The 20,028-nt window shown below is 43.9% G+C and overlaps 1 protein-coding gene across 7 annotated transcripts in view; it reads left to right on the forward strand.

Moving 5' to 3' along the window:
* CUX1 (cut like homeobox 1) overlaps positions 1 to 20,028 on the forward strand; it is a 269,606-nt gene that overhangs the window by 212,453 nt on the left and 37,125 nt on the right. For 6 of the 7 annotated variants that reach the window (XM_057373313.1, XM_057373315.1, XM_057373314.1 and 3 more), the window contains 3 exons: positions 9,934 to 10,236; positions 14,494 to 14,682; positions 19,347 to 19,611. The exons of the other annotated variant lie outside the window; for it this stretch is intronic. In XM_057373313.1, the coding sequence (XP_057229296.1) occupies positions 9,934 to 10,236; positions 14,494 to 14,682; positions 19,347 to 19,611 (757 nt within the window). The remainder of the gene's footprint in view (positions 1 to 9,933; positions 10,237 to 14,493; positions 14,683 to 19,346; positions 19,612 to 20,028) is intronic. 7 annotated transcript variants of the gene reach the window in all.

Consider the following 20,028-nt stretch of genomic DNA (forward strand, 5'->3'; position numbering starts at 1 on the left):
GGCACCCTGTGCCAGGGCCTCCCACCCTCACAGGGAACAATTCCTTCCCAATATCCCATCCATCCCTGCCCTTGGGCAATGAGAAGCCATTCCCCCCTTGTTCTGTCCCTCCATGCCCTGGTAAAAACATCCTTCTCTGTTTTTTTCACAAGAGATGGCCCCTTTTGGTCTCATCCCTGAGCCATCACCCCTTTTCCTTGCTGCTTTCTGAGGGAAACYATCCCCCACCTGGGATGGTGCTGGGATGGGTTCCCACACGAAGGAGGTGTGAGATTCACCACGGTGTAACCACAGCTGTGGTTAGTGTTTGTTTCTCTGGTTTACCCCTCTGGAACACGGGTCCTAAAAATAGTGCAAGTTTGAACTGGCAGATGTTTCATTTGTCCTTTACGAGAGGACCAAAATTAGCCTCTCATTTGGCACCTAAATAAAGCAACTTAACTGCCTTTATGCGAACTTTGCAATTACTGTCTATTGAAGTTGCAACATTTTGTTGTGTTYGATGGGGAAGGGCATTACATAAGCACCACCAGCACCTAAAAAGCCACCAGACCTTGAAAGAGAGAGGAYGAATGTGAACGAGCCTAACTAGGTTTTTTGTGGGAAGGGGTTTGATTTGGGTGGTTGAGCCTTTTTTTTTTTTTCACTTATCCAAGACAGGTGTTTTCTCTAATGAAGGTTTCATTTAAAAAAAAAATAAAGAGAGAGAAAGGCAAAAGTACCTTGGAAATGCTCAGAGAGCTGTCTATTGTAAAGGTAAAAACATTAATAAAAGGACAGCAGTGGTTTCTCTAATTTTCAGAGAAAAATCTGCACAGAATGCCTGAAGCTGGGTTAGCAGTGGGACTCCCCAGGGGCAACAGAAAGATGTTATAATCAATTACCACATCATAACACTGATGTATGATAATTACTGAGTGTTCCTCCTGAGATAGTGCAGCATTTGGCTGGGATGCGGCTCTTTCATGGTCCACTGCCTGATTAATATGCAAATAATAGGCTGATTGCATGATGAATGCAGAAAATGAGTTCGCTGATAACGTGAGCACCGAAGCGGGAAGATGATAAATTACTTTTACTGACTGTCCTACATTAAGTACCCTTTCTCAACAATTTTATCACAAATTAAGTAAAGCAGTATGGAGAGATTATGAGGATGTGTAAAATAATGTACCTTAATAGCTTTTATAATATTGTTGCGTACAATGTAAATGTCATTTTGTTTCGGCACTTTCCCCCACTACTCCTCCAAAAAGGAGCTCCTCGAGTGCAGCACCACTCAGGGTCGCTCTGTTTCTCCAAGATGAAGAACAACCCCTTGTGCTGAGGGTGGGAGATGGGATTGCTGTGTCAGGGAGGAAGGAGGGCAGTCATTAACCTGGGATCCATCCCGTCTGGATATCGCCCCTGGCGAGGGAATGTCCACATTGTTCAGCAGGGAAAATCTCTTTAAATGCAGMGCACAGTGCACATATGCACCGTGCTGCAGGCTCTGCTCCGGAGCAGGCACGAGGTTCAAACCTCAAAGGAGGGYGTAGAAATACCTTCACACTCAGGCTGGTGACAGAGGAGGATAACAGTCAGCCCTAAAATTGGTGCCACGTTCAGGCAAGTTAAWCACAAAGGTCAGCAAGTCAACAAAGACACCATAAATTGCAGCAGAACCTCCTCGGAGAGGCTCTCGCTCTGTTTTCCAAAATGTATTGTTTGGAAATGCACACGTTTGTCTTGATTATACTAAAAATATARCGCTGTGGGGTTGTGGCATCTTGATTGATTGCTTCCATGACATATTTGTTTTAGCATTCAGAAAATCCTTAATAAAGCTTCTGCACACAAGCTGSTTTAATAATAAGGTTATTGAAAATATTTTCCAGCAGTTATTTCTAAATATTGATTTCTGGCTAAGTTACGGAAACACAGAGAAATCTGAATATTAAGTAAAGGTTGGCAGAATAGAGCAAYGTCTTTTAAAGCTGCCATGATTCTGCCATTAATCACCTAATTTAAAATATGGTGTATTTTTAGAAAGGATTTTTTAATTGTTTAAGGATGATCTGTAAAACCAAAAAAATACCATTCACTCTTCAATGCCAAGATCCCACTTTACAATGCCAAGATCTCACTTTTGGCTCAGGAGTCATAGAATCCTAGGATAATTTTGGGCTGTTGGCCTGACTTGGGCATTGCTCTGATATTTTCAACTGTGTATCGACATCCAGCTTAAAAATTTTTAAGTTTTCTCCTTTTTTTCTGTGATTTATTGTAAAATAGTGCTTATGGTTATAGAGGCCTCATCTTCCCCCCAGGCCATTGCAAAAATGTCCCTTAATTCTTCTYCTCTGGGGCTGTGTCAGGGCTTGGTGTCTCTGCTCCCAAGTCAGACAGATCTTAGGACAAATTTCACTTGGATTTATTGACCCCAGTTGTATCTTCCTGCACAAGGTTCCAGACATCCTTCAGCGAAATCTCTTCTCCCCAGTCCTAACTCAGTTAAAGTTTGCTGGTTTCAGTTTATGGAGCCTTAAAATAAGTCTTGGTGTAGCTTTGGGCACAACATTGGGGTTTCTAAAACTGTGTGGTGTTTGTGGCTGTGGTTTGCTGAAAGGAGATTTGGTTGCCCAACTTCCCCGAGTACTTTTAAACACTCAGCTATAAATCTCTCCTCATGAGTCCATCACCAGCTCCTGCCTTACATGCTCTTTTCTCRACTTTATCTGGTTTCTCCATCTCTTTCTGTTTTCCAGAGCAGCTGAAAACACATTTTTTAAATAGAAATGCAAAGCTAATACAATTATTGAAAATACAACTTAWATTGCAGCAATACTGTGTAATCCTTCAGCAATACTCAAAAGCTTTTTTTTTTCGGGTAATTCTAAAATCTACCCTGGTTATTCCATTTTATGTGCTTCTGGCATTTAACATATATGCAGAGTAGGAACTTTTATTTTTACAGTACCCCAGTAATTCCAGAGTTAACCAAAGCTGGTTCCTCCCCTTTCAATGCAGACACACATACATCTGCACTCTTTCCTAAAGGGGTTTTTCCTTTGATCCCTTCCTCCATCCACATAAATTCCCTTCGAGCCCCGACCCAAAATAACATTTTCCCCAAAGTTATAACATTTATGGAGCAAACAAACAAACAAATCYTCCACAGTCAGAGCAGTGGCAACTCCAGTGAGTGTTTACAACTCTAACTGCACGTACCTACGTGTGTGACATCTTTAGAGATGCAACCTGCAGGGAGCTTGGTGCACTCCCTACATAGAACTGGGGGAGTCATAACTGTARGGAGGATGATATTTTCATGAGCCACGTTAATTTGCAAATTGTGACGAGGCAAGGTTCACTCACTGAGAGTAAATCCACCAAAAGCACTACCTGGGAGAAGGCGCTTTCACGCGTGTTTTCTTTAATTAGTCAGAAGAGGGATGTGTTGCAGTGCTCTCCCACAAATGCTGCTCAGCTGATTACGTAGTTCAGGTTTATGCTGCACCCACTGTTAGTGAGGAGAGTTGTTATTGTGGTGCTTTAAAAGATTTACTTCAGAATGCTGATTTCTCCTTATCCCTGGGAGCGTTCAAGGCCAGGTTGGATGGGGCTTGGAGAAGCCTGGTCCAGTGGAAGGTGTCCCTGCCCATGGCAGGGGGTGGAACAAGATGAGATTTAAAGTCCCTCCCAACCCATATCATTCTGTGATTCTCTGATAAAACCCTACAAGGGCTGCCATGACTAAAGGTAAAATTAAATAGAATTTTGGAAATTTATCCCTGAAATTTTCACACCCTGGGAAACAGAATACCAGGGTTCTCCTGGGGATGTCGATCAGCTGTGTGTGATCAGGCCCTGATTCTCAGGGCAGCATTCACCAGGTTTTGGTCTGCAAATTGGATGGAATGGRCAGCCTCATCGTCGGGGAGAGCAGAAACTAATCCAGTCCCAGTGTGAGACACTTTGATCTCAGGCAGCCTGCCAGACCTGTTGTTGTCCATTAACTCATCTGCACGAGGAGGTAAATGCAGCCCTGAAGTAGCAAATGCTCTTTTAAGAGGTTGCTGAGAGAGAAATCTCCTGTCCACATTAGTCTGCTTTCATCTTCCCCACTGTTTGGGAGCGAGTGGAGCCCGGGACGCTCCCAGCTCCCATAGGATGTGCCCATTCCCCCAATTCCTCAGGAAGCAACTTTGACTGGTTTGGCACAGAGCTGCAGCCCGAGCTTTGGACAGTGGGAATAGTGGTGCATCGAAGCAAGCGCCAGTGCAATCATGTTTGGGTTCTTGTCGGAATGTCACAGAGTACCCTGTCATTTTGTTTTAGCAACTTGTCCTTCCAAATGCGCAGTTCGCCTTATGGCATGCCAGCAGTAAAAATGTCACTTACAATAATTACTTTTTGGTGAAAATGCTTGCTGACTTCCTACCTTCAAGCTGTTTTTTACACAGTGGGGAGATAATAAGAAATGACTTTATCCTGACTGCTCAAATGAACACTAAATGGAATTTAGGTTATTATTACTGCAGATAGAGGACTGTGTATTGAAATTTAAATAGTGGATCAGATAAACTACAGAGATTTGTCTCTGAAAATTATAGCGGATCYGTTTTTTCAATCCACTTCACTCTGAAACTGAAGGCAGCTGTTGCCTGCCTGCTGTCTTTAGAATATAATATTTTTCATAATCCTTTTAGAGGCCCCTGAATACCTTCTGTGTTTTGCATGGTCTTCCCCAGCTTTGCCATGTTCTGTACCTCATTCCTTTTGCAGTTTATTAGCCAGGCCTGTGTTAGCAGCAAAGGTTGGGCAGGTTATTCTTCCAGCAGTTCCAAGAGTACAGGCTGTCTTCATGGACGAGCAGATAAGCTGGGAGGAGRAACCTGGAGCTTTGAACTTGTGCTTTATGCTCACAGATGCAGATGCTCTTGTTCAAATCCTTGAACTTCGGATTCACAAGTGGATGCAAAGTCAGTTTGCTGCCAGAGGTGAGGCAGGATCTGAGCAAAAGCAGCAAAYGTGCAGCTCTCAAAATGCACAGGAGAAGTTGCGCTGGAGGGACCTGTCCGTGCTGGCAGAYGAGATGCCTCTGGGACCGGTGAAACTGTATCTGTGTCTCAATGCTGCTCTGTCATCTGTACACCTCCTTGGAGGGGACACAGCCAGGCCTGGTGTCACATCCTGTAGATGTCTCAGAGTTTCCGGGGAGCTTGGAGCCGGTGGCACCTGCAGGTCTTTGCATCTGAGATGTCCTGAGCTTCGGAAGGAGGCTCCAGCTGAGGAGCGCTGTGGATCTCAGCTGGGCTCCAGCACAGTGGGGCCTGGTGGATGCCTTCCTGTGGYYTTGGGAMSAGCTGCTGSACATCACAGAAATGGTCCTTCTGGRGCAGTGCCCTGCAGTTCTGAACATYCCTGAGTTCCTGCACAGCCCYGGTGATGCTCGGGAGAGCTGGAGCCCTGCACAGCCCGTGATTCCCTGCACGGTGTGGGGACTCTGCCACATTTCCATGGCAGAACAAGAGCAGACCTTGCAGAGGGATGGGTCAGGCTGAGACTGTGCTGGGGGAGGTGTTTTCAGGTGATTTGCAGGCTGTCAGTGGCACAGTCAAACAAGATCCAGTTCTGGGGACCTGACCCCACTGTGGGAGTGAGAGATCTTGTAGTAGGRGAAGAATAAGAAAATCTGATATGAAGTTCAGGAAAACCACCGTAATCAATGAACTCTGAGACCAGAGCTCTGTTTTCAGACTTCCTCACATTTTCCAGAACACTCTCATGGCAAATGCTATGGGGAAGGGGGACCAAAGCAGCATCTGGATTCATCCATTGTGCCAAGGAGTACAAGACCACAGAAGATKTTCTGTGCTTGTGTAGTTAAGGCAGGGTTAGTTTGTTGTGGTTCTCATCCAGATTTGCAAAATGCTCAGACCCCAGATCTGTTTGCTGAATTGTTTGCAAAGTTAGTTTAGTCTCTTACTAGATAGCCACTAAGGGGTGGGGAGGAGAAAGGACAGGCTGTGGTGGTGGTTTGGGGTTTTGTTGCAGTAAGATGGTCATTCAAGCAGCAACTTTATACTGAGAAAATGGTATTTTAAAAGAAAACAGGAGTAATTTGTGTAGTGTTGACTTTGTTTCCATTCATTTATACATTTTCAATTTAGATTGTGCATATCTCTCTAATATTGTAAGGAAAACAGAAGGGAAGCATTTCCTGACTTAAGAACAAGTCCCATGTGCTCTTGCCAGGAGTGAGGTGCTCCCAAGTCAGGGTCTCTGTGCTGGCAGATTGAGTCACGTGTATTTATATTTCTGGAGACACATTTGYCTCCAAAGCCTGGAAGCCTGTGAAATAACYAGTGTTGGTGTTTGTTTCTCTTCAYGTCTTGGCTATGATTGGGGGCCAACTGCACTTGCCAAATATTTCAGCTTGCTGGCCCATTTCTGCAGACATCTCTTCTAGTGCTTGATTTGCATTTTTGATTATTATTTTCCATGCTGCATATTTGAATGTGCTTTTTAAAATCAGTTGGAAGGGCCTAACTTTGCTATACCCCAAACTATATTTTGAATTAATAATGTGAGAAGTGCTCATAGAACCTTTAATGACTCAGTTTTATTTGTATCTCTTAAGGTTTGGATCATTAAGTGCATTTATGCTGTCTTTGCATTTGTCAACACCAACCAGTAATTGTGCAAATCTTACATGGGTTTTTTATCATTTTAAAAATGATGTCACATTAAGCTGTGTCTTAGTCACATGCAGGGTCTGATGGTCACCATCTTCCCATAAAGTCCTTTTGGGGGTGCCCTATTTCCCCCAGCCTCTCTAAAGCTCAAAGACCACKGATGTCTTTGGCTTCCTGAGACTTCAAAATTCCCAGGTCCTGCAGTGACCTCATCAGTGGTGTTGCTCTTGCTCTATCTAGGTCTTCCACCATCTTCTTTTTGAAGCTTTTACTTCCCATTTTGAATTGGATGCAAGCTGTTGGAAAGCAAACTGAGCACCCCTTTGGTATAGCAAAGTTTACCTGGAATTTATTAAAGTAATTTCATCAATAAATGGTGGTCGTGGAGTTTGCAGTTTTATATTTATACTGGCAAAATGGCCCCTTCCTCCTTAAAAACAAGTGTGAAAAYATCCAGTAAATATCACTTTTAAGAAACTGGATTGTTGTTAAATTCATCAGTATGTACTTATTCTTCAGTACAGTCTGGGTTTTAAAAAGCAGAGCAGGTTTTAGAGAAATAAGCTTTCAGTGTATTGTTTTCATTGGGAATGTTCAATTGCTGCTTTGGAAATCTTAATGTATATTTTTCAGATATCCTGAATTTGTGTCTTTGTCTTGTGAGGAACTTGAGAGAAATGAATACAGACAAATTATTTCATAAAACATGCGAAATGGCTGTGGATTGACAGTTAAATCTGGAGTAGTGAATACAGTCAATTTTCCCCTTTGTTCTGTCAGCAGTCGCTTGTACTGTAAATGTCTATTTAATTTTTTAAGTAGATTAACGGGAAATGTTTGCATTATTTGATTATTGAATTTACTTTCCCAAATAATGGATCTTTTCCTCAAATATTTATGTGATCTTGAAAATGTTTTTCCAGAAGGGAAAAATTCTAAAAATGAGTGGGGAACATATTTTGAGTTATTTGTAGTATGTGTACATAATGCCTCRTCTGAAATCACTGTACACTTGCCTTTTGGTGGGGAAAAAGAAGCAGTTTGTCATCTGTACTGCCTTCCAAAATTAGATTCAGATAATCCCACCTTTTGGAGTAAATGAGCAGCAGATTGGTCTTAAAAATGAAATTCAAGTAAGCTCTTGATAAGTGATATAAAAAATAAATAAGCTAATATGTGAGCAACAGAGAGCATCTCRGTGATAGATGATAGCACAGATTACCTTTGTTGTGTTCATAATTAGGCTGGGCAGGGAAAGGAGAGGGAGAAGGAGGCATTAGGAAATGCTTTTGTTTAGTCCTGTGTGGTTGGGTTGCGTTTTTTTTTAATTTTATCCTTTTTTTTCCCCCCATGCTCTATGTGTGCATATGGCTCGCCGTGCACGGATGAGGAATTGTATAGGAAATTTGCAGCTGCTCTAGTTATTCAGTAAGATTTGTGTAAGCTGGCACAAGGGACAAAATTAGAGGGAAGTTGAATGAGTGCTGCGCAGTTTATTAGCTAGGCAGCCATAATTTTGACCTTGCTGTGGGTTAAAGGACACAGACCTGAGAAGAAATCTGTTTATCATGTAGGGAATTCATGCCATCCCTGACAGTGTACAGTGAGCAAGATGGATGATCTGCCAAATTGGTCCCTCGCATGGGTGAATCAGGGCAAATTTACAGTACGATTCCTTTGCTGCTCCTGATACASAAATAACATTTCCCGGGGTTTCTATTCAGTTGTGTGATGACCCGGGGTGAGCAGAGAAAAGAAATAGGATTTGTAGGATCCCCTTTACCTGAACGATTTATATGCACCTCACTTTCCTTTATGTCTGCTCTTTTGCATCTCTCATAAAGCACTAAGGGAAAAGTCAAATTTTTAGGTTTGAGAGAATAACTTCATGTGAGTGTGTGAGGAAAGCTCTTGAGTGCACGTTGTGAAAGCTGCCAGTGCCTTGAACWCCATTGCCTGTGCACTCTGCTTCATTTGAACTTGGCTTTTACTTGGTAATAATATTTTCCTGTGACATTTGGGATATATTTCCCTGCTACACAGGCTGCACGCTCTGAAATTATTTGACAATATCCTGGATAACAAACTCAAAAACCAGGGAGGTTTGCTGATTGCCATTGCCTGATGGGACCTGAGAACCCTCTCGTGGTGGCACCACAGGGCTCAGAAAACGTAGCTCTGTTGGAGGAACTGGGCTTGGATGGCATCAGGCCTCCTCCTTGTGCAGCTGAGAGCTCTGTCAGCTTCCTCCAGAGAGCTGGGGACAAACCCACTGATGTATGAGGCTGGAATCCATGTGATTAACCCTGGSAAGGAAGGAGATGGGAGCCAGCAAGCAGGAGGAGGCAGTGCCACAGAAATGGGAAAAGCTGTGSCTGGAGAAATCGAGCCTGTGCTCTTTATCTCGTGAATTATTCTTGTAAACCATGACATCTTGTTGCTTTAAAAAAGGTTCAGACTGTCCCCTCAGATGTCTGCAATCTCTGAATAAGCTCAGTCAGTACGTTCTGTGAGAGATAAATTTATTGGGGGAAAACAACATTTTGTACAGAACCTATTGTTGTTGGCAAATTAACAGATTGGGAAAGCTTTCTTTGAAACCAAGTGTCACAATAACAGATTTGGGTGTCTCCTGATCCACTCACTATCTTTATGTGGGATTCTCAAACACTTTAATTAATACAACATAATTACAAACTGTATTTTAATCTTGTTATTTCTGGACAAAGAGAATTGCAAAAATTTGATGCGTGTGATAAGGAACAAAATGAAATCAATAATGCTCTCAAGATAGAGGGTTGTATCAATTGTAGAAAATCCCTCATTGACAGTGCAAAGTAATGGCTGAGTGAGTTTCTTACAAGTCACAGAAGGATGTTTAAGTCAGTCTAGAATGGTAGCTTTSAAACCATCCTTATATAAAAATGTTGTGGCAAGCAAAACTGAGATTTCCTGACCAAGGAAATTGCGTGCAAACTTACAGACTATTGCACTTCAGTTTTTCCTGATTTTTATTTGTATTTGTACATCTTGTCTTTATAAGAAATCAGAGATGACTCAAGATAAAATTAGAAAATAATTCTTGTTTTTTAAGAGGCTTTTTAGTACCCAAGTCATAGCAAGCAGCATTTTGCATACTTAGGCATTTCTTTAAGTAGGTAGAATATAAATGAGGGAAGAAAGTTAAATATCCTGCAATCAAAACATTACAATTATGCTAAAGTGGGGACTTTTTTCTCTTTTTTAATTACAGAAAGTACTCCAAAGACTTCTGCCAGTTGCAGTCCTGCTCCGGAATCTCCCATGAGTTCCAGTGAATCAGTGAAAAGCCTGACTGAATTGGTACAGCAGCCCTGCCCCGCCATAGACACCAGTAAGGATGGCAAATCCCAGGAATCCAGCGAGCCACCCGTGTCTGAATCCCAATCCACGACCCCTCTGCCACTCTCAGGCCACTCAGCACTCAGCATCCAAGAGCTGGTGGCCATGTCCCCTGAGCTGGACACCTATGGCATCACCAAGAGGGTCAAGGAAGTGCTCACGGACAACAATCTYGGTAAATCGCTTTATTCTCATTTTTTGATCAAAATCATGTGTGTTCACGCTTTTATTGTTAAGATACAGCAGATGCTTGTGAGAATCCTTGAGTTTGCCTCTGGCCTAAGCTTTAGTTTGCTAAAAAGTTATCTGATCTCTGTAAACTGGTAGAAAACTCCTTTCAGAYTGTCACACTCTGCTCCAAATGTTGTCACACCCTTGTTCTTCCTACACTCTTCTCCTGGCTCAGCAGCCAGGTACTGCTCTCACCTCCCAGAAGAGAGTCCAGCAGGCTGTCAGGACCCCCACAACCCCAGAGCCAGCGAGATTTCCCCTTTAAAAGGCTGTTTCCACCCCACTWACAGATTCCAGACCCATTTGGGGTGAAGTAGAGAATTGGTTGGAGAGGGAGGTGCATCACAAGCAGGAACACAGCGTCTCTACAGAGCTGGGAGGGGAAATCCAGACTCAGCTGAGGTTTAGATGAGCCTGAGATAAGTGTACAGGGCCACTCAGTTACTTGGCTTAAAGATGTGCAAAGCTGAGGCTTCTTTTACCTARAAGTTGAATTTTTGGGTGAGTTCATTGTCGTGATTATTATTTGAMATAGTCAAAGGGAATAATCTAATGTGAGCATGGGAAATCCACATTATACTGTCACTGTGCCTCTAAATCACTGGTCCTTCTTGTCTTTAACCCTTGCTTCCTTCACAAGGCTTTGGGAAATGTTTGTAGGGTCCTTGGAGGTCTCTGGCAGGAGGGCAGTAAGGCTGTCCCAGTGTTACCTGCTCCTGGGGTTTAGCAAGGGATTCATCCCATCTGCATTAGTTCAGAGGAATGTCTGGTGCTCTCCAAAAGTGCCAATTTCTCTTCCTTCACTACAAATAGGACCAAAAGTTTAGATTTAGAATGATGATGTTACTTATGTGACAAGAATTTTATCCATATCACCTGAACATTACAWCTGTAAAAGTAAAAACTCCTCTATTTTAGTGTGTGAGGAAGCCTTTTTTCATCAACACAAAGTGTTATTATTTTAAATTTTTTTAAGAGGGAAGAATGCTGGGATGGGGGTGATCCCAAGTTCTCATTTAACATAATTTGGAGGAAAAAAAGGAAATGGCTTTGATCACTGACCTACCCTGAATGAAATTGTGTTCCACTGAGCCCAGCAGGATTCCTTGCCCTTGCATTTGGCATGGGCAGGTAGGTAGTAGTTGCTTGTTCAGTGGAGATAGCACAGAAACAAAGCCCCAAATCATGGTAAGGGTTTGCAGGTCCAAGCCCCTGGTTTTTGGGCAAAATGCTATTGAGTGCTGTACCTGCTCTGATGTTCCAGAGAGCTTTGAAAAAAAAGTATTTTTGTTTACATTTGCTTTGATGCCATTTTTACTTAGTCTTTTTTATTTCCCATGATTTCTGTTTTCCTACAGTGTGGCTGACAAGCCTAAAAAGCAGCAGAAGAGCCAGGAAATGTGCCCCAAACTCTGCATTAGGTGTGGAACCAGTTTCAATGTCTCCTTTTGTGCCCTCAGTGTGTTAGTGCCCCAGGTTTTCTGGTGCACAGGTTTCTCTGTTTCAGGCCACCGGGCCTTGTGACCCTGTGGTAGGCAGCTGGTGGTGGCTGAGTGTCCCAGTGTCACCAGCCAGTAAAGACCACAGTTGTCAAACAGTTCAGACTGAGCTGGGAGGGTCCCTCCTCCCCTCACCAGTTGGGGTAATGGCTTCAAAGTGAAACAGAGTAGCTTCAGATGGSTACTGGGWAAAAATCCTTCCCTGTRAGGATGGTGAGGTCCAGTGCAGGTTGCCCAGRGAAGCTGTGGCTGCCCCATCCCTGGAAGTGTCCAGGTTGKACAGGGGCCTGGAGCACCCTGGGTTACTGGAAGGTGTCCCTGTCACTAGGGATTGTACTGGATGAGCTTTAAGGTCCCTTCCAACCCAAACAATTCCCKGATGATTCTGTGGCCCCAGCAAATGATGCTGGCAGTGTTCACCCTGAGATGCTGCTGATGTTCTGAGCCCCAAATTCCAGACTCTCCTCAGTGATTCCCTGCTGGGCCTCGTGGAACTCACAGAGGGAAGCAGGTGCACTGAGCTGTTGGAGGGTAGGAGAGAGTGGGGRTTTTGTAGGAAGGGTCAGGACTATCCATAAAACCAACAGAGTTTTGTCCATGAGGATCTCCATCAGTGGGAACGGGCATGAAGGATGGGGAGGAGGTTTAGGAAACCTGTGCTTAAAAATATTCCTKTTATTAATAGTGCTGTGCTGAATATGGAGCGTGATACACCTGCTACCTCCTGGGGATGATTTCTGACACCTTCCCCCTTATCTTGGGAGCCTTTCAGGTGTTTTATCCTGCCCTGCCATATCCTGACACAAAATAAACGACACAAACATCTTTAGCTTTGTTCTTAACACCTAGAGAACATGATGTTACCTCCTTCCGTGTTTGCATTTTTAATTTTTAGGCTGTAGTTTGAGGTTCATTTCCTTCAGCARCACTGTCAGCACTGCTCATTCCCAACCCTTTGGCAAATTGGTGTTCCTGTTCCTGTTCATGTGGCCACACAATAGCAGATTTTTAAAGTAGCTKTGTTATCTTGCTGGTAGCTGGCCGGTTTACAGGGAAATGGATGAGGCCTTGCTGATGTTTCTAAATAAAAAKAAGGGAGCAGGTTACCCCAGCAGTACATGTGATAAAAACAGGAAGATAAAATTGATAAAATTGGCTCTGAATTATCTCTTGTTTGATTTTCCTGATATTGAGGATAGTGGAAGATCACATGTTACTTAGGAACTTAAGTGAATTCTGAGTGTAGGTTTCTGTTCAGTCTGAGAACTGTTTGCAGGGTTCATTTTAGAGCTTATTAGCAGTGTCACATTAAGCCCTGTCCTCCTTTCCCCTCTCTGCCTCTCATTATCTCATCTGCTTCCTCTGAAAGATTTGCAGACCCACCTGCTCTGCAAATCTGAATGAGATGTTCTGCTCTCACATTCCCTCCTCTCCCCATACAGGCAGAAAAAAACAACCCACCAGAGCAAAAGTTTTTAAAGAGAAGGARGAGAGGATTCTTGGAGTTAAGTGCAGGGAATGGGTCCACAGAGCAGATATTTTCCTGTTTGTGTCAGGATCAGGGCAGGCTTTGAAGGCAGAGGTTTTTATAAGTGTGGGCTTGTCCTGTAGAGCTGTAGGGTCAAAAGCTCCCACTCATTCCCGTTGTCCCTTAGGGATCTGTTGGCTGTCACTGGCTATGAGTGCTGGGAAGCCAAGGGAAAATGTTCTTCTGTGTCTTAGTGAGRCCACTCCAAAGCTGTGGATCAGGCACAAAACCCTGAGGCCCAGACTTGGGGGGTATGGAAAGATCTTTAGGATACCTTGAAATTCCATGACAGCAGCACTTGCAGCTTAAATCCTGATGGCTCAGATGACCCCAGGCTCTCTCCTGGAYCAGAAGCTGTTGGTATCAAGGAGTTCAGCTAAGAAAGAACACTGAAGTGAAGGGGGTTAGAAAACCAGCTGTGTTGTTKGGTTTGGGCTGCAGAGGCATTTTCCCCAGTCCTTGATAAGCTAGGCCTTTCCTATATAAAATTGGTATCAGCAATGCTCATAAGAATATTGTATGCTATAAAGCATTTCCACATTTGACCCTGCCAGATGACAGCATTTTGTGAGAAAATATTCTTAACTAGAAACACTGTAGAGGTCGTAAAAAAAGTTGTATTGCAAATTCTGATTATCTGTATAATAATCAGATTATTATTAGTGTGTAAGACACAGTGAGATCCCCACAGCCAGTGCAACACAGAAAATCACATGCTTCTGTGAGGATATTTATATGGCCATTGCTGAAGGGGGAGGTTGCATTGCTTTTGGTTCACTGATTGCTGGAAATGTTTGCATTGCCCTGTTGGAACAAAGCTGTGGCACTGCCCTCCTGCGTAAGAGCTAAGTAGCCTCACTGCTCTCACTAGTTGCCTTCTTAGCTAGAAGTTCAGTTTATTTTTCATCTCCTTAATTTTATTTTTCACACACTGTTTCACTCTTAAGGTCCTGCTCCCCAAACATGTTGAACTCCCCGCTTTGTCCCAGGAGATCTTGGGGATTAAACTAAAGCTCAGTATTTACCCTTCTAGTGGGGGGCAAAGCTTTTACTCTCCTAAATGCTTCTTCTGGGTTTTGAAGCATTTCTGAAGAATAATTGAGGAATGATCTCGTGTTCTTTCCCGTGTGTGTCTCGGCTGAGCGAATTCATGCGCTTCTCAATTTCGCATTAGGTCAGCGTTTGTTCGGGGAGACAATCCTGGGGCTGACACAAGGCTCTGTCTCAGACCTGCTGGCTCGCCCCAAGCCCTGGCACAAGCTGAGTCTGAAGGGAAGGGAACCCTTTGTCCGCATGCAGCTGTGGCTCAACGATCCCAACAACGTGGAGAAGCTGATGGATATGAAGCGCATGGAGAAAAAAGGTAACTGGGAGCRGAGTGCTGACTCATGCCTTCCGCTCTTCCCAAGATCAGCCTGGCTTTTATAACCCTCCATAAATAGTGGAGAGGCAGCATTGATCCAGTGTTATGAAAGTTATGCAAAAGGACTTCGTGACAGCTTTTTTKGAGCTTTTATTTGATGCTTGCTCAAGCAGATATGTCTCAAAATAAAAAAAAAAATTAAAATCGCACAACAAAAAAGCAACCCCAAACTCTAAATATTCTCCAGCTGCTGGGGAATCGTTGCTATTTTCTCCTATAGATTAATTACTGAGGCCCTGGTGTATTACTGATAACTTGCCTTACCAAATGAGAAATGTGAGTTTGGGAGCTGGCTTTGGGTTATTAGTTAATAGTGCTGCAGCTGGTCACAGATGTTGGGCTGGAAGAACTGTGCATTGATTCCTGGGAGAGCTTCTTGCCAGTCCTGCACTGATGGTTGCTGGAAGGAGAGAAAAATGCAGCCTTTATAAAAGGGTGTTGGAGAATAATGATATTTGTAGCCTTTATAGGGAGGGGGAAGGTGATTGTGGTAATACAATAAAATATGTGTGTTATGCTCACATAAAAGAGGGTCATGAGGATGGACCTGTGAGTGAGTTGTTATTGGGAGTACACCCTGCAAATTGATCCTACTCTCTCCATTTTAAATTCATCACTAAAACCCAGTGKTTATCCAGAGCCCTGTTTTTAGTATGTTCATGTGATTTTCCAAGAGAGACTCGTGGGCTGCCATTATCAGCAGTTAACTAATTAATGATATATACATCTCACAAGCTACTCCTTAATGATATTAGCACAGACATCATTAATCGTGTACACTGAAAGCTCTGCTGTTGACTGATGTTCTGAAAGCATTTACACATTTGATCAAGAACTTGGTGATTATATTTAAAATTGCAGTGAAGGAGCTTCTGGGAAAATTATCGTCTTGCAGGCTTCAAACCCTTGTCACAGTAACCAGTTTAATATAAAGCAGAGCAGTATCTTTGCACAAATTGTGTGTGACCTTCCATGGGGTGTAAAATCCACTTGGGTTTCCCACTTACAACTGTAAACCAAAGAGAATCGTGAGGGGTTTTGCTGTGTTAGAAACATGGCAGAAATAAAATTGTCAACTAGCTGGATTTTTATAGCCTCACAGAGAATATTGCCCATAATGCAGGAAAATAAAATAAAAATAATTTAAAAGTAGTACTGACAATATCCTTTCAAAACTATTTTGTAAACGGGATTCTTATCAAAGAGTGAGCAATACATATGGTCTGTAGATGGCACCTGAATAAAGATAAGGCCATAAATCATTGAGACTCTGCACTGAGCTCCTGAGCTGTGCAAGTGCTGTCCTCACAGCAGAGCAGTCTAAAGTGAATTCAACCCTGTATATTCTGCAAAATCCTTTCAAGCAGGTAAGGATCTCGTGATTTAACCTTTTCAATTGCTCCAGAGCCACATTAAGAATTTAACTTTCCCTTCAGCTAATGTCAGTTAAAGAACAATGCGACTGGCTCTGCTTCCAGTGAAACATTATTATCAATTATTTCTCTGCCACATTTTATTAAGGGAGTAAATTAATAATTATGATAAAGGTGAACTGCATATCTCCTTTTTTTTCTGTTCAGCTAGTCTGAAGTTTGTGTTATAAATGTCCATTTTAAGAGGTGCTGAAAATTTGCAATGTACATTAACAGACCTCTTTGGAGTGAGCTGGGGKTTTTTGCTCACTGGGCTGAGACATTCTGCACACCTTTCCTGACTTGGAAGAGTTCATTCCTCCCTTAACCTCTGGGGTGTTGGGCTGCTGGAGCATCACACTCCTCACAGAACAGCACTGCTGTCAGGAGAAAATTGAATTCCCTTTATTTCCCCATTATTTCACTTTTTAATAATCTTGTTCAGTACCACATAAGATAAAAATTATATTAAAAGGGGCTCTGTTTTATCTCCATGGGCAGCTGTGCAGTGGTGTCTGTGGCATCTATAGCTGGGCACCTGCTGGGGAGTCTTCCCAGAGGGGCACATGGATTGTGGGGGGAACAAGGTACAACTCAGTCAGTCTCAGATCTAGATCCAGACCTTTGCCCAAATTACATCTGGGTTTCCTTTTTTTTTTYCATTTTCTGTCATATGTCTCCTGAGAAGTGGAGATTGGTCACAGACAAAAATCAAACTTCTCCAAAAATAAAGTGTGTTTGCAACTTGTATTGCAGTTTGAGCCTTGCTGTCACTGCAAATGTGCTGAATGATCTCCTTATGTTGTCTACACGCAGCACATATGTTTAAAAATAAAAATTAAAATGGAAAAGCTTTTAAAAATGTCATCTAAGTTTCCAGAGACCAGCATTAAAGCCTGAGCTGTGAATCCTAGTTCTGCCTTTGGCCCAGTGGAAATTTGTCCTGATAATAGATTATCCTCCAGAAAACAATTGCTCTGACAGACCAGTGGGACATCCTCCCCTTTATTTGTATTTTAATGGAATATGTGCTTTTATTTCATTTGTTCCATTCACGTGAGAGCAGCACAGYTCAGCCAGTGCATCTTTTGTGATCCCAGTGTGAGGTTACAGGAGCAGAGGAAAGGATGACATTTTTCCCAAGCTCTCACAGCTCCAGGCTGGCGTTTGCTGTTAAAGACAGGAGCCCTGCCCTGCCAGAAACTCCGTCCTTTGGAAGGCAAAGGAGATCCAGCCCATCCTGATCTCAGGGTGTCTCATGCTGCCTCAATCACCTGACCAAATCCCAGAAACTCCAGGCAGTCTGAGCACCTTTTACACTTCCATGCCAGGTYCAGTTTTGTCTCATGGCCTCCTTGAAGCTGCTGCCCATTGCTCAGGTGATAGATGTTGTCCTCCAGCCTCCTGGTTCTGCCATGCAAAAAGACAAGGGAGCCTTGTCTGTAGTTTGCATGTCAATGCAAGTTGAAAATAAAACCCAGAAAGGAGTTTTGAGATTAAAGACCTTACAGAAATATGAGATTATCTTGCTGGAATGATTAATTCCGTGCTTGAAGGTTGGAACAGTTCCTTGAAGGCTGCAAAAATAAGGCCAATGGGTCACCTTGAAATGCAGATTTTTTTGCACTTTTGTATCTGGTTGGAACAACTTAAATAGGTGGATTTTTGAAGGAAATTTATTTTTAAGAAAACACTTTGTTTCTTGTGGTTATTTGAAACGTGTGCAGGACTGTATCACGTCAGAGTGATGGATCACAAGCAGCTCACGTTGTGTTCCATATCAGTGATCTTACACAGTAGGCAATCCACAGGTAATCTGTCATTTTCAGGAAAAACAAAATGTGGGCCACGCAGATACCCCCAAAGGTTACAGAGGGTGTTCACAATTCACTTCCATGATAGAAAAGCCACAGTGCAAAAGGTCCCATGGAGGCACCACAGAGAGGGCAGGGTGCTGGAACCCACTGGAGCCAGAAAACCCAGCCAGTYCTGGAGGGAGCCCTGCCAGGAGACGCTGGCTGGGGTTTGAACACTGCAGTTTATTTGATTGCACTGAATTTCTATTCTTTGTGCAGCCTCAGCCTGAAAGCAGAGCTGTGGGGAAAGAGGAATGGATTTTTTTTTGAAGGATTTGGTTGCTGACCTGTGCAGCTGGCCCCACATTGTCCCTGGCCCCAACCAGAGCTCCTGGCTCCTGGAGATTTAGTGCCTCCTGGATTGATGTCAGGCTGGTGTAATAGCCGAGGTTATCAAATTGCAGCCCTTGAATACATAAACTCCTAAATATCTAGAAGGTATTTAACAGGCCATTAAATATTTTATTGACAAGATTCATCTATGTTTGCTGTTTTCAGCCTCCTCATTAGCAATGCTTGTGCATGATACTGCCAGGTGCAGTAAATCCCACCTCCCCATGCCCGATGTAAATCAATCAAGTCAGTGACAGCCTTTGCTGGGACTCTTTCCTTGCAAAATTTGCCAGGATAATTCACTCCCAGTCGGGGAGGAAGGTCAGTGGCAGGATCACAGGCTCCTGCCATCAGCCTCACCGAGCCCATCAGCGCGGGGAGAGCTTTCTGAAAAGCGTCTGTGTTTTGGAAGGAGCTTTGTGTACGGGAGGAGGGTGCTGGGGGCTGGTTTTCTTTCATAACCTGTCACTGCTACAGCAAAGAGCTGTAGGGAAAGGCAGCAAATGCCTGACGGGTTGTTCAGCCCATCCCTGGGATCTCCGGGCTCCAGGCGCCACCGTGTGTTGGAGATGCCATGGGAAGGCCGGGAATGCTGCAGCTCCACAGTTGTACTTTTCCTCAGTGTCAGAGAGACCTCCGTGTACCTGAAGTGTTTTAACCACCGAACCCCTTTGGGTCAAAATGTAGCACAACTGTCCCAATCAGGGCCRTACGTGGGAGTTCACTCCTCTTGAAGGAGAGAATTTGAAATGAGTTGTGTTAACTGAACCCTGTCATTCGTGTCCCACGCTCATTGTAAAGGCAGAAAACTCGGGCAGGTTTCCACTATGTACCCTCTTTCCTTCTCTTGCTGCTATTTGTTCTCTGGTGGTGCCCCATCCTTACCATCCCCTCCCTGCAGCCCATCCCTGCATCTCTGAGCTGCCGTGTCCCTGTTTATCCCATGCATCCACTGATTTTGCATTTGCATTCAGGGGGCTGACCCGACATGCTTCTCTTGCAGCCTACATGAAGCGGCGGCACAGCTCCGTCAGCGACAGCCAGTCCTGTGAGTCCTCCTCRGCCGGCATCGACTACAGCCAGGGCGCCAGCCCCCAGCCCCAGCACCAGCTCAAGAAGCCACGGGTGGTGCTGGCACCAGAGGAGAAAGAAGCTCTCAAACGAGCCTACCAGCAAAAGCCATACCCATCACCAAAAACCATTGAGGAACTCGCCACGCAGCTCAACTTGAAAACCAGCACCGTGATCAACTGGTTCCACAATTACAGGTGCGTGGCCTCCCAGGAGTGCTGCTCCCRAGGGATCTGCTGGGCTGGCTTTGGCTCTGCCTCAGCGGGCTCTGTGGGGTGGTTGTACAAAACACACAGCTTTGACAGCAGGGAGGTTCTCACTAACGCACTGCTAATGCTCCAGACTAATTTTAAGTCATCCCTGAGGAGCAGCAATATTCACATATTGATGTGAGTAGTGCTTTTAAACAGAAAGTCTGGCTTTTGGGGTGGGCGTGGATGTGGAGATGTCCACTGATGAATATTTATGAAGCCACTGCAGTAAGGCAGGCTGCTCTGTCTGACTCACATGTGCACACTCCCAGCCACGTGTCGGGGTGTGTGGTGGGTGTTGTGACTGGGTGGGGGGTATTTGGAAGTGTCCTTTATTGGATGGCATCAGTATTGCCCTGCTTT

Source organism: Malurus melanocephalus, unplaced genomic scaffold, assembly GCF_030028575.1.
Source record: "Malurus melanocephalus ecotype Western Australia unplaced genomic scaffold, MMel_1.1 scaffold_193, whole genome shotgun sequence".
NCBI classification, from domain to species: Eukaryota; Metazoa; Chordata; class Aves; order Passeriformes; family Maluridae; genus Malurus; species Malurus melanocephalus.